The 15,433-nt window shown below is 38.4% G+C and overlaps 1 protein-coding gene across 3 annotated transcripts in view; it reads right to left on the bottom strand.

Annotated features, from left to right (window-relative positions):
* The window catches only part of SPOCK3 (SPARC (osteonectin), cwcv and kazal like domains proteoglycan 3), a 389,564-nt gene that overhangs the window by 104,883 nt on the left and 269,248 nt on the right, over positions 1-15,433 (bottom strand). For all 3 annotated transcript variants that reach the window (XM_048847640.2, XM_048847639.2, XM_048847637.2), the window contains one exon: positions 14,273-14,399. In XM_048847640.2, the coding sequence (XP_048703597.1) occupies positions 14,273-14,399 (127 nt within the window). The remainder of the gene's footprint in view (positions 1-14,272; positions 14,400-15,433) is intronic.

Here is a 15,433-nt window from a genome sequence, read left to right on the forward strand (position 1 = left end):
TTCAGGTCAAACACCGGTCAATGCATGATCTGTCAACACGAAAAATGTTTGTAGGTTCAAAACTTAGGAATTCACCTAGATACAGAAAGTGACATATCAGATAAAGGGTCTCTGCTATTTCTCCTTTGTTCTTTTGCAATTCTAAAAATCTATGACAAAGTTTACTTTAACTTAATATACTAGATATTTAGCTTATTTATATGTGGTCCTAGATACATAGGATTCCCTCAGTTCTGTTGGAAGGAAGTGTTTTACAGAATGCTGTGTTTATTTGTTTTCATCCTGCTGGGCATGAAATCCCTTCCAGGGGGAACAGGTGAAATTTTAATACTCCAAGGCATGTTCTTCTCTACATGGGTTATGAATAACTCCTCTTGAAGTCAAGGGGAGATATTCATATTCATTGGAGACAGAACTGATCCCCAGGACTGGGTCTGAACTGTCCCAATAATTGTTTCTGGCATTTCACAACTTAAATATGTCAAATATTTTTTCTCCAAATTTCAGACTATACAAAACAAACACTTTCACTCACCCAAGGATCTGTCTCAACTTCTCTTACATTGTTTCAAATCCTTGTGGGCTCTTACAATTCTTATTTTGTATATATTATCTTATGTTATTTCTGAACCCCCTCATTACATTTTTATAGACTTACTTACTCTGCTTTCAGAGCAATTCTGACATACTTCTTTCTCACCCAAGGGAGAAAGGGGGTATCAACGTATTATAATTAGGGAATGACCAGTGTCACTGTGGCCCCAGAACTAATGCACGACAGAGTGCACTTAAAGAGCAAGTTGACACAAATTAGCCTGTGTTAACTTTATACTATTTACTGGGGAAAGTTTGTTTGTGAAACAAAAACAGGCTAGGGGCTAGCTTCCCATAAAGAAAGGAGATAGGAGCAGACTAGCTGAAAAGTCCCTGAACATAAGCTAACAGACCAGGTAGCAGTGCTTAGAAAATAGTGGAATTGAAAGGCTCTTCTCTCTGCCAGAAATCAGCTGAAGTTAGGAGGAATCCTTCCTACAGAAAATGACTAAATGTATTACAGGAATCCTGGGCCTGTTAGAGGGAAGGGGACCTGTGAGGAAAAGAGATCAATCACAACCATAGTCCTCTTTCAGCTTTGAGCCTCAGAGTTCCACCTAAATGTCTACACTGTAATTTTACAGGACAGCTGCAGTGTTGATTGCAGTGTAGACATATCCTGTGACATCATGACTAGTTCACAGGAAGAGCAGTGTTTTAAATTAGTGACATAGTGTTGGATGTTGACTCTTGAAACTTTATAGTCTCTCAAGTCGTCACTAAGTGCTTATGAACAATGCATAAGAATATTTTGCTTAGAAGTTGAACACTTTGATCTGTTTGATTTCTAAACTAATTGCAAGTTCTAATACATTTTAATTTGAATAGTTATATTTTCTCTAGTCATTTTTTACCTCATTTGCAGTTCTGTAGCTTTTCAGATGCTTAATATTCCATTAATTGTCACAGAAAAACAAAAACAAGATAGCTAAATAATGTTAAATGTGTCTTCTTTTATGCTTGCTATACAAACACATTGTTTTAAGACCTCTCCTGAAGGGAAAAAAGGAATTACTGGAGAAATTAAAGATTAATCAAAAAGTGCAGCAAATGAAAACCCACAGAAATTATAGCTCTCCATAAAGCTGTGAAACATAACAGAGACAGTCGGAGTAACAGAACTTAATTTAGAGGTCTATTTCTTCTTGATGAGCACACATTTAACTCCCATTAATGTTAAGAGGAGTCAAGGAGGAACATCAAAGAAAAAACTGGTCTCTCTGGTTCAGTACACTTGAAAGTGATGTTTAGTTTAAATGAACACACAAAAATAAACGTTAAATTGGCATTAAGAAAATTACAGAAAACAGCAGAAGCAAGGCAATTCAAAAATGACATTTTTCATGTTTTAATGCACCACATTGTAGCTACATATTGCAGCCTGTAGGGTAAATTCAGGAAAATGACCCCTTTAAACCCCCAAATACAACTGTTGGGCACAGCATACAGGTGACAGGGAGCAATAAATACACAATCCTCTTCAAGCCTAATCATCCTGTGGTATTCAGAATCCCATGCAGAATGGCCAGACCTCTTCATACCCTAGGAGGTGAATGTGCTTTCATTTTTGCACAAAAATGTCACCAGTCTGGAAATGCTGCTAAATAGACAGGAGCTATGCGCAAAGCCCATATATGAGGGCATGGCTCTCCCAGTGCCTCTGGGACATTAGTATGTGTTCACGGCAGAAAGGAAATATGTGAATCTAACAATCTAGCATCCCAATATGCAAGCGAAAGGAGAAAATATCATATGTCACAACTTTTCTCTTTTAATAATAAGCTTTTAATAAAATTTTTCTGGGTTAATAACTGCCAGATCTTATTCTGGCCCTCTCCATGAGGCCCTGATCCAGAAAAGTCTAAGTGTATGTTTAAATCCTTTGCTAGACAAGGGCCTAAAAATCTTCTTCCTTACACCTTCACCCATTTAAAAAAACAAAAAACAAAAACAAACAGTGGCTAAATTTCTATCCTCTCCTTCTTTCTCCCATCCTCATCAAAATCTCCAACTGTTATCTGCCTCTAACCCCTCAAAAGCCCCTCCCCTGACTCCTGTCTTGTTCTTTCCCTTGTGTCTTCTTCCCTTTTGGCTACATTTAAACACTTGTGATCCCTTTGTTGAAAAACACATTTTTCAACCACACCTGTCTCTTCAATTATCTTATTTCCTCCTCCTTCTTTCCGACTATCTTCACTCTACTGAAGTCTAGGTCACTAATGAACTCCTACTTGTTAAGTCTGAGTCAGACTTCTCTATTATTCTTGATGTCCCTGCAGTCCTTGACACAGTTAATCATTATCTCCTACACTGCTTTCTTGGATAACTGTTTCATTGCTTTCTTGGGTTCTGCACTCTCCCAGTTCTCCACCGTGCTCATTGGTTTGAGAATGTCCTTTTTTGGCTCTTGGTCCTTCCATATCAATTTTTCTGTTAGCTTGGAGTCTGTCCACTCTCCCCTCCATGCCCTTATCTGTTACCATATAATTGTGCTAATGGAAGCTATTATATTTAGCAATGCTCACTGGTTTGCCTGTGTCTAGTTATAGTTAAAGTTCTCCAGGAGGAGGCAATCTTTTCTCTATTCTGAAGGCCTGCTGGCAAGACAAAGTGTCAAAAACTAACATCCTCAAAAAAGCAAAGCCAACAACCATCTAGGCAATGATCACCAAAGCTCATGGACAAGTGACGTTATCAGAATGGGTGATGACAGTTTCCTGAAACAAGTCTTCTACAGTGAACTGAAACTTGGAAAGCACAGGAAAGGCAGTCAATGTAAATATTTCAAAGACAGACTTAAGCAGTACCTCAATTCATGTGGCATACATACCATTAACTGGTCATTGGAAAGTTTAGACTTGAAATTAGACAAAGGTTTCTAACCATCAGAGGAGTGAAGTTTTGGAATAGCCTTCCAAGGGAAGCAGTGGGGGCAAAACACTTATCTGGCTTTAAGGTTAAACTTGATAAGTTTATGGAGGAGATGGTATGATGGGATAACATGATTTTGGTAATTAACTGATCTTTAACTATTCGTGGTAAATAGGCCCAATGGCCTGTGATGGGATGTTAGATGGGGTGGGATCTGGGTTACTACAGAGAATTCTTTCCTGGGTATCTGGCTGGTGAATCTTGCCCATATGCTCAGGGTTTAGCTGATCGCCATATTTGGGGTTGGGAAGGAATTTTACTCCAGGACAGATTGGAAGAGGCCCTGGAGGTTTTTTGCCTTCCTCTGTAGCATGGGGCATGGGTCACTTGCTGTAGGATTCTCTGCTCCTTGAAGTCTTTAAACCACGATTTGAGGACTTCAATAGCTCAGACATAGGTGAGAGGTTTTTCGCAGGAGCGTGTGGGGAGGTTCTGTGGCCTGTGTTGTGCAGGAGGTCGGACTAGATGATCATAATGGTCCCTTCTGACCTTGGTATCTATGAAAAACTTCAAAGACACAGCCACTGAATGGAGAGCAACTATCAATAAAGACTAAACACTTTAAGACAGACTGACATGAAAACTTACTGAAAAGGGGCCAAGCATGATGTCAAGGCTTCAGTGGGACCCTATACATTCCTATACGACATCTGCTCCTCACAGATTGGCCTATGCAGCCACAAGAGAACACAGGAGATACCACGCACAGCCACACAGTTAACGGAAGCTATTACATTTACCTGTGCTCACATTTAGCTGTGCTTGTGCCTGATTATAGTGCTAGTATGCAAAGTTCCCTAGGAGTCAGTGGTTCTAGTGACACCATTTTCAATATTGATTTGATATTGATGAATATAGATGAGTCAAAGCTACTGTACTGGACCAAATTCATATCTGGTGAAATCCCATTTCTTTCAACAATCTTCCACTAGTGATGAATTTGATCTAATATGTCAGTTTGAGAAATGAACGCTATCCATTAATATCTTTAAATCTGAACTTTAAGTAATATGATTTTTGTTGTATTGAAAATCCTGTTTCAAAGTTACCACACAAATAAAGGTTTCCATGAGATGATAGTTAAAGCATCCGAGCCCTGTATAAATCTATAAATGACTCGGCATCAGTGCTCTGATATGGAAAACACTGAGGAAAATTTTCCTTTCTCCTGCCTGTCCCATTTTCTTGTTGTCTCACCCATCCAGATTAAACTGTTATTCTAAAAAAAAATGTATTATTAATTTTTTCACAAAGTCAATAAAATATATATATATGAAAAAGAAAATCCTGGTTTTAGACTGGGTTACATTTTCATAAGGAGAAAAAAAATCTGTAAACATTTCATTCATTTAGTGAACTACTGAACTTTCTATTTAGAGTTTTTTCTGGATGATCAACTAAATATTTTGCATTAACAAGCAAAGTGTTTTTTTTTTTTTAAAAGAAAAATCTGGATTCAAGTACCACCCTTGCTAGTGTAGCTGAGTTAACACTTGGTCCTAGTCTATGCAATGTCTGGCTGACCCCACAGAAAGGTAAAACTATTACAGAAACTATAAGGCAAGGTACCATGCTCACTGAAGATATGATTTTGTTCTCTGCAGTGGCAGTAATTATTTACTTTGGGATAGATTTCACAAGAGCAGATTAGGGAACAGAAATATCAGTCACTATCATCAACCCTCTTGTATTGTAGATCCAAATAAGTGGTTTATTCACTGTGTGAAACCTTACAATGAATAATCATGGTACATTATGCCTTAACCTTAGCAATCACCACCCACCTGTTGGGAAATCTCTGAGACTCCACAACATAACCAAGACAACATGGCAAAGATGTAGGATCTGGTGAAGTGCTATTGCTGGCACCAGAGGCTACAATGAAACAATCCAAAAAAGCATATCTAAGGGAGTTTGAGATTTTACAGCTTGCTCCTTTGCAAGTACAAAGAACTAGTAAATAAACAACAATTACCCATGTAGAGGAAGATCCTGATATCAGAGACAGAAAAGAAGGAGCTGATAAAAAAGATACTAGATCTGGAATTATCAGTACAACAGAGAGGTACTGTAGAATGAATGTCTGAAAGACACAATGGCTTTTCTCGGTCCATAACACAGTAACATTTGAACCCCACAATTGTTCAATTGAACAATTGAAATCCCATCAATTTCAAATGTTTAGGGAATGTTCTAGGCCTCGGTAGCCAGAACCATACTGATTTTGGTGAAAACTGGACAAGCAGAAGGGGGAAATAGAGAATGTAACTCTTTACATTTGAAGACCCCGCAGCTTCAACCACCTCCATAATAGACCATAGGTCAAAGAACCAGTTGATGGCAGCCATTAGCACCTTCCAGAATAACAATACTCCCATCTGGTTCTGCCCATCTTCCCAATACAATTTAAAATGTTGACACCCTGAATGACTTATTTCTTTTCCTTCTGTCTGGGAGATAAGAATGGTGGGGGGAAGGAGGCACACACAGAGCCCATGTCATGGTGGGGACGGACACAGAGCCGCTGGCTTAGAGAGAAGGAGAAATGTGGGGAGACGCATGGAATCACTGATGGAGGGTAACATGGGGTCCCTTTTATGGGGAAAGGGAGCAATGAAGAAGTACATGGAGCCTCCACCATGGAGGTGGAGAATGGGGGACAATGGTATGGGGGGAAAAAGGGAGACATAGGAACACAGAGCAACTAGCATATTATAGAGAGGAGCATAGGAGGCACAGGGGAATGATGGGGCACACAGAGATCCTGTTATGATGGGAATGGGGGTCTCTGGGGAAGGTTTAAAGGGGCTCTTTAATATGGAAAGATAGTTTCAGTTCTTGACAAATCATAAAATATTAATATAGTGATAAATTTAGTAGCGTCCAACATATATTTTGGGATACTTGTGGCCTTTAAGGGTCTAAACCATGACCCTCGGATATGGCTGGGTTAAGAAGAAACTTTTAATTTGATTCTGTATGTTTTGGATCTCCAAACAAGCTTCAACTTTACAAAAGCCTTTGGCCAAGGTTTTGAAAAGTAAGTGCTTAATGCTAGACCTTTCTTAGTCCATACTTATTTGTCTTACAGTGGTACCTGGAGACCAGGGCCCCATTGTCTTAAGCAAAACAAAGAGACAGTCCCTGGCTTGAAGAACTTGGAATTCAAGTGTAACATGATAGACAATAGATGGATAAAACAATTGGGGGAGCACAAGGAACCAATGAAATGACACTGGTCAGCATGATGAGCAGTGGTCACAGCAAACAAGCGGACTACTGTCTATTTTTTTGTAGGCATCAGAAGAGAAGAGTTTTAAATTGGTATCTGAAGGAGAACAGTGAAGTGGATTCAATGGTATTTATGGCATATTGCATAAATGGCAGCACTGGAGAAAGCATGGAGGTGCTTGTTTAAAAATTTAAAAAATGGGTGATGGATGCTGGGATCTTTTGCAGCACAAGGGCATGCATTGATGTCTCAGTGTGGTAGAAGAGATAATGGGTAGGGTGGGGACTCAAATAGTTTGTGTTTGATTTGATAAAGGGGAGCCAGTGCAGAGACTTGAAGAGAGAGATGACATGGTGGAAGCAACAGGCCAAGAAAATGATCTTCGCAGCAGCATTTTGAATGGATATAAGTAGGCCAAGATGGGTTTTTTCACAGCCAGAGAGTGAGATGTTGCAACAGTCAGACACAAGACGAGGGCCAGGACAAGAGATTGAGCTGTATGGACAGAGAGGAAAGGCTCATCTTACAGATGCTACACAGGATGAAGCAGCAGGACTTAAAACATGACCTGGATGTGAGGGCCTAGAGAGTCAGCAGAGTCAAAGATGACACCCATGTTATGGGCCTGAATGTCAAGGAGAATGGGGTGTTGTGCACAGTTACTGAAAAAGGAAGGAGGGCTTTTAGGGACAGATTAAGAGTTCTGCTTTGACCAGATTGATTTTATACTGACAGATGGACATCCACAAGGAGATGTCAGAGAGACAGGCTGAAAGTTTAGTTTGGACAGAAGGAGACAAATACAGAATGGAGAGGTAGATGTGAATTTTCAGCATAGAGATAATAGAACAACTTGCATTTGTGAATAAGATCATCCAGAGATGAGGGGTAGCAGAAGAAGAGGAGGGGATCTCCTTTGGAACACCCACAAAAAGTTAGAGGGAGGAGGATCCTCTGAATGACACAATGAAGGAGAAGAGAGGTAGGAGAACAGGAGATGACAGAATTACAGAAGCCAAAGGAGGAAAAGACATTAAGAAGAAAAGCATGGTTGATGGTGTCAAAAGCAGCTGACGAAATGGAAGAGTACGGAGTCCTGGTTCTGAGTTTAAACTAGAAAGGTCATTAGGGACTGATAAGAGCCACTTCTGTGGATTACAAGGGCAGCATATGAAACGAGTTTTACAGATATTCTTCCCTTTTATCATCATTTAAAAAAGAAAAAGATAAAGGCTGAAACTGGAATATGATGGTGCTTTGTTAAAAAAAATTAGATGGGGAAAAATAGCTTTTGGACAAATTTTGAGAGATGCTGAACACCTGGAACTTTCACTTACCAATGAAGTCAGTAGAAGCTGTGAATCTTATCACCCATGAATATCTACCACTGGCAAATATGCTTCTGTTGCTGCTTAATAAGACATACAGTTTAAATGATATAGAAAGCTTCTTCTTCCTTACACGTTGCAAAAATTCTTCAAAGACATTCAATTTTATAAACTATGCAACCAGTAACTAAGGTGAAGGCCCTTTAGAAATGCATGCTATTAAATAAAATAGTCATAATAATAGTTAATTTCTGCACCAAGGACTGATATATATTTAACTATCTATCTCAATCCTTGGTGCAGAAATTGCCTCGATACTATTCCATCATATACATATATGATGGAATAGTATCGAGGAGACAGGGATATTTGGCTTCAGTAGGCATGTTTCCAGTTTGTTCTTTCAGGGTTAATCTAACATGCAGCACCAGATGAGGTCTGAATCTGCGGTATAATCCCCTGGGTAAACAGGTGGGTGGCTAGCAGATAAGGAGGTTCACAGATTAGTTTGGGATTGAGGATATAGATGCAGTCACAATCAATGTAATATTGGTCAAGGAGAGCTATAACTAGGGAAGATCTCTAAGTTTCTGTAAGGATTTGGTAGAATGAACTTTTATCTCCTGAAAGAATATCATTTACAAGACCTCTCAGATGGCAAAGTTTCAATACCTACCTGACTGGGTAGGTGTGTGCCAGAAGATTTATTTCTTACAGATTATGTGGCCAGGCATTAAAATCACATTATTTTCGTCTGTGTCTCGTATACTGCTGTGTCCACTCCAATACAGTTTCATTTTAAAAAAATCAGTCTAATTAAGAACAGCATGACTGATGTCTGCTCAATCAGGCACATGTGAAGTTGTTTCTATTTACGGTTACCAAATAAAGGAGTCAATATTTAAACGTTCTGACAGCTAACCTCTCCACAAGATACCAGTTTGGACTAATATGAATCAAATAATCCTACAGGTTATGCAGACTGAATACGTACACAGCTTTGGTTTATCATCTTTTCTGAACTGGAAAGAAAATGCCAACAGCTCAAACGTGTTTGAAAATATCACATGAAGTTGATTAAGCAGATGGGATTCAATCAATTTCACATTTATAATAGGGTACACCAGAAAGGTTAAACAACTCTACTTACTTTTTATTTCTAAAGACTCCTCCAAATAAGCTTTTTTCCTACCCTCAACATTAAGGCATGTGGATAGCTTTCCAACATAACAAAACCTACTTCTAAAAATACACTGATGCCAAATAAAAATAGCACTGGCCTTAAAATGGAAATAATTAAATGGGGGGGGGAATTAAGTTAAGCATGCAGAAAGTTAGATTCATGTAAATTTATAAAACAAGTAGTTGAGATTTCCACACAGCCAAGAACAACATAATGAACATATTCATTGCTATTAACATACCGAGTCACATTTACATCTCTGGTGACTCCAAATCATAATACCAGAAGGTTAAAAAAATCACTATATATGTGTGTGTATATATATATATAGATAATATATAGATAATCAACAGTTGGTTGTATGTGTGTGTGTGTGTATATGTATACACACACCCACACACACACACACCCTGTTGATTATCTAAGTGCAAAGTATCACCAGGAGTCCATGCCTATCTTCCAGACATTATGGATATCTTTTCTATTTCCTTTCCCTTTGATCTCCCCACTCAGCCCCAAACAGTTAGGACCCATTACATTTTTGAGAAATAGTCTTTAATTTAAACTTCATTTCCCTAATTGTAAGGAACCAAATTTGTCTTCCCGTAATCATGATTATTGTTGGGATTTTTCAGGTGATTAAAAATGTTTATGGATACATGCTCTATCAACTGAGTCCTTTCTTCTCTAAGAGTAACTGCAGACATACCACCAACCAGATATACTTTTCATAAATAGGAAAGAAAATAAATTGGTAAAAGTTTGCTATCAGGGTGAAAAGGACTTGACATCCTCAAGGAAAATGCCACTAGATAAAAAAATGATTTGTGGCTTATTGCCAAGGCTATGCTGGAATGAAACCAAAAAGCAAGTGGCAAACTTTGTTTTAAACGTAGTTTGTTTCTGTAGCACTGCCTTTTAAAAATACTGAAAGTGTTGTTATTCTGTAATTATTAGGGCTAGATCATCCCACACCTGCAATAAATGTTGAGCAGTCAATTACACTGTATGTATGAAATCCAAGGCACTACATATAGATTAAGGTAGCATTCAATATATGGATAGAAAAATCTGTTTTATAATTATGAATTAATAGAGCTATATTTAAAATAAACAATCCCTTATATTATGGCAGTGTTTGAGTATCTGTACGTAAAATTGACTGAAAACTGACTAATCTACTTTCATTGCCCAAGTTGCAAGAAACGCAGAAGGTAAACCATGACCAATAATGAAAATATTTGTAACAATTTTTTTATTAACTAAACAAAAGGTGTTGTGAAAAATGCAATGAAGGTATGAAAACTACAGTGTCCCTTTAAATTAAATTCTTCCTGTACAGTCGCTGATGCTGATTTTATTAGTCAACATTTCATTATGCATTTTTCCCCCTTTTAGTGTCTCCTTCATTCTGTAATAAGCTTTTGACTTTTCCACTCTTCCTTTACACTGACTGAATGTTAATAATTATGGGCCAGATACTCCTGCTGAGTAGCACATTAGCCTGCTCATTTGTCCCGCTGAAATCACTGCAAGATATGTGGCATTATCAAGCTCTATATTATCTCAGTTTTGAAGACAATCTTTTAAAATGTTTTTTCACTGTGGCTCATTTACCACATATGACTTCACTTATGTTTTTGGGAACCAAAAGCACATTTAAAGTTTTGACAATTATGCAGTTCAAACAGCAAACATGGTATGGGCTTAATCTGAAAGAACAGGGCATGGTATTTCCAAATCAATGTCCATGGGGAAATTATACCAATGCACTGCACAGTTCTATAACACGGATATCCTTTATTGACTTGTGTTCAGAAAATGTATTCTACAATTTGCAGTCATTGACAAATACATTCCCAATAAAAGAAAGTAACTATATTGTAGAATGTGGCAGGGTGCTGGTTGAAAAGCCCTTAATCAGCTCCTGCCACTCCAGCCCCAATTAAGGGGAATGGATTGGGGTTGGGTGAATAGCCCTGTATCTGCCTGGTAACTGGCCGCACCTGCCAGTCTTATTAGCCCCGAGCTATAAAGGCTGGGAGGAAGCCAGAGAAATGGGAGAAGGAAAGAGAAAGGTCAGGCACAGAAAGAAGTTGGAGCCTTCTAGTCTGTTGATGGCCAGGCCTGTTGTAGGAAAAGTAGCTGTGACGCCTGTATATAGTTGGGAACTGGTGGTCGGAAACATTATGAGAATAAAGAGCATGGGTGTTGCACCAGACTGAGGTGGTCCCTGACTCATGGAAGAGGGACGCCCAGGGGCCAAATACCCAAGGGCATAGCATGAACCCCATTACATAGAACAATATTAAGCTTTCACTGAGCTGTATGTGTCTTTTTAATTTGAGAATTTTCAAAGTTTTTTAGAAAAAGCTCTCATTCCACACTCTCTGAAGCTCTTAATTGCACAATGCATGTATAGCTGCTGTTAGAATATCTGAAACTCCTGTGCCACGGTGTTCTGAATACTGTGCTCTGAATACTGAGGTACTTCACAAGCCAAACATGAAACCATCACCAACATATAGATATGAAAAATTAAGATTTCTGGAAAAAGAAAAGGAGTACTTGTGGCACCTTAGAGACTAATTAGTCTCTAAGGTGCCACAAGTACTCCTTTTCTTTTTGCGAATACAGACTAACACGGCTGTTCCTCTGAAACCTAAGATTTCTGGAGATACTCAAACATGCTCCAGAAGTTAAAAATCTCCTCCCATACCTTTCTCGCATCCTCTGCAATTGTACCCCTATAAGGAAGAAATGGCTAGGAACAACCACCATTGCTGGAAAAATGTTGTAGGCAAAGAAAGGTCACCTGTCTCTTCCCTTAGGGAGTAGTTAGCAGTCTTGCTCACTCCCACATAAAAGGACAGGGGAAGAAATGGCTGGGAAAGAGGCATTCAGGAACTTCTAGGTTTGTTTTGTTTTGAATTCTCTTCAAAGACAGGTAATTCCTTTGGGATGAGGGTAGGATAGAAGGAAGATAGGGTGACCAGATAACAAGTGGGAAAAATCAGGACACTTTTTTGGGGGGTGGGAGGCGGCGTATGGTTGCATATATAAAACAAAGCCCCTAATATCAGGATGTCTGGTCACCCTAAAGGAAGATGATACACTCTGAAAAATCACAATCTGGCTTTGGCACCAGTACAGAGGTGGGGAACAGGGCTGGGAGATTTTGTAATATGTAAATTCTATACTTTTAATAGAATTAGTTATTATTTGTTAATCTATTTCTGTTTGTCTGGCTTTTTAGAGGATAAGATCTTTGAGACAAGGACCATCTTCTTTTCTCTGCATGTGCAGTGCGTAGACCTGGGGCCCATTTCCTGACTGGCCCTTTGAGTGCTACCATATGGAATTACTAAACAATGACAAGATATTTGGCATGATTTAAGCACGTTTCAAACAGGTTTTAATAGTTCCCATATATATATATATATATATATATATATATGCAACAAGTAATTTACTGTGAATTATTTATGACTATTTCTCAAAGTCAAAATAGTATATCCTCATTTTAAAAGAGCACAGTATTTCCAGTCCCAAGCATTCAGAGCCTCCAACAACTCAGGACATTGGCTTAGAAATCATGAGGTTTTTTTCAATAGTCAATTTGGGGTTCTTTTTTGTTTGCCTTCTGAGAGTTTAAACTGCACACAGGTCACATTTCCAAGCTTTTCTCTACAACTACAAAGGCTAGAATCTGACTTTTAAAAAACATGAATTCTGAGCTTCTCACATAAATCTCTTGACTCCAAGGGCTGGAGCTTTAAGAAATGTATTAAATATAATGAGATTCAGGATAAAATCATAAGAACTGAGAATGAAATGTTGGTCATATCCTGACGTGCTTATCTTATCAAAGCTGAGCAGGACCACCCTTCTTCTGGAGATATAAAGTTGAGTGTTATCGCCACAATGAAGTGCTTTCAGTATGGTGATGACATTCAGATTTGTATCTCCTTTTTATCCAGCTTCAAGAGTGCAGTCAAGTGTCTCAGTCAGTGTTTGGGAGATACTTGGGTACGAATAAGAGTAAGTTTGTTGAGAGAACATCCATGTAAGTCTAAGGTTCAATTAAAGGATTTGGCTAAATTTATACTTAGCACCAGCCCCATATGAGTGTAAAAGAGTATGCACATAATTTTCAATACAGTTTGTAACTTGTGGACCTGGTTAAATTTCCAGTTGCTTTTTTCCATGTATGCCTAGTCCATGGGATGCAAACTTTTCTTCTGGATGCAGACATGACTACTGTAATCCATACCATTGTCACTTCGAGATTAGACTACTGTAACGTGCCACACCTTAAACCCATTAGGAAACTGCATCTAGGGGAGAATGAAGCAGCTTGCTTATTATTAATATCTCACAGTGAGCATGACATCTTTGTCCCAGAATTTGCAGTTGCGGTCTACTGGTGGCCAGTGGGTAGAGTTTAAAGTGTTGTTTTTTCCCCATAATAGCCTGAGACCTATCTACATGGATGACTGTTTCTCTCCTCATTCACCACTGCCACAGTCACACTTTGCAGAAGGGCCTGGCCTGAGTTTCCTTGATTTAAAAAAGAGGGAATTGTGAGTAAGGGATTCTTCCTTGACTTTGCAGTTTACCCTCCATAGGCCTGAAACAGCTTGAATTTTCAGGCCATGCTGCAAAACCCATCTTTGAACAGGCATTTATGAAGTCTGAGCTGGGTAGAGAGGGGGAGGGAGTAGGATTTCTTCTGAAATCTGAGGTAGGGAAACAGCAATCAATCAATAAATAAAATGATAACTATTTGTTTTATGTTGGGTGAGATTTGTTGCTGTTCTGCTTTTTAGTCTCACAATGTTTTGGATTTTTTGTGGGTGTCAGCCCAGGATAGCTTTTTATGCTATTCAAATCAAAATAAATAACTGCTTCCTTTTATTAAACATTGGGATATTTGACTGTTTTTGGAAATATAAATTGACTTTAGCACCAAATTAATGAATAATTTGATTATTTTATTCTTACCTGAGAAGAATATGTATGACCATCTGATCCACAAACAGGATTGGTATAAACTACTGGACACTGCTTGCAGTTTGAAGAAATGGGACCACCTCTCCATTGTTTATGGCCTAAACCAGCCTCTTTCATACTGTAAACAAACAAAAAGCATGTAACCTGATAAGCAACAGTATTTATAAAAGCATTTATATTCACACTATAATTATTAGTCACCTGAGGACCTTGTGTATTAGGTTCCAGTTGGTAAAAACATCATTTCTACACTGTCTCTCTCCCACAGCTTTTAGATGACACTTATCACTGGGCACCTCCATGATATCTCAATACCTAACTCTTTACAGTAAGCAAAAAATGACTGAGAAAGAAGATGTAGTAACACCTATTCCTATTGTTGTAGCGGAAAAAAAATCCAGCAGGTGCGCATACATATAAATGGGCGAACATGAGAAAAATGTAAAATGCCTACCACACTATTGGGTTTATATAAATAAGAGAATAAAATAATAATCGGTGATTTCTATGCATTTATTTATGCATTATTTATCTGCTCGGAATCTTACTAAGGAACAGAAGGAAAAAAATCCGAGAAATCTGCAACACAGTCTCAATCCACTGGGCTGTGTCCTTAGCAGCGAGTCTCTAAACTGATATTGTGAGGAAGTCCATAGAATGAAAGTTTCTCCCTGTTCTTCCATTCCATGGTTCTCAAAGTGTTTCATATGCAGACAACCAAGAAGGCTCTGCTAATCGTCGGGTGGTTCCTGAGTCACAGTTTGAGAATTACTTGTCTAAAGTGATTAAAGAAAACTAAAAAATAGCACCCTTCAATTTATTTGTGAAAGAAGTAAAAAATGTGCAGGGGCATACACATATACCTGATGCTGAATTGCTGGTAGTCAAAACACACTGGCCTGGATTCTCATTTATGCTATAGATTCTCTACACCACTCTGGCAGTGAAAAGGGAGTTTAAAGTGTGTCAAGACATAATTTATATGCCTAACTGTGTGTACAAATATTGTGTGTGTGTAAATTATGAATTAGAACAGTGTAAACGTGTTAATGTAAAGGAAATCAAGCCCACTGCACATAAAAATTAGCACTTACTACTGCCAAAAATCAATGACAGCTTAAATTATCTGCAGAATAAATGCTTTTATGCAAG

This window comes from Caretta caretta, chromosome 4 (assembly GCF_965140235.1).
Source record: "Caretta caretta isolate rCarCar2 chromosome 4, rCarCar1.hap1, whole genome shotgun sequence".
Lineage (NCBI taxonomy): Eukaryota > Metazoa > Chordata > Testudines > Cheloniidae > Caretta > Caretta caretta.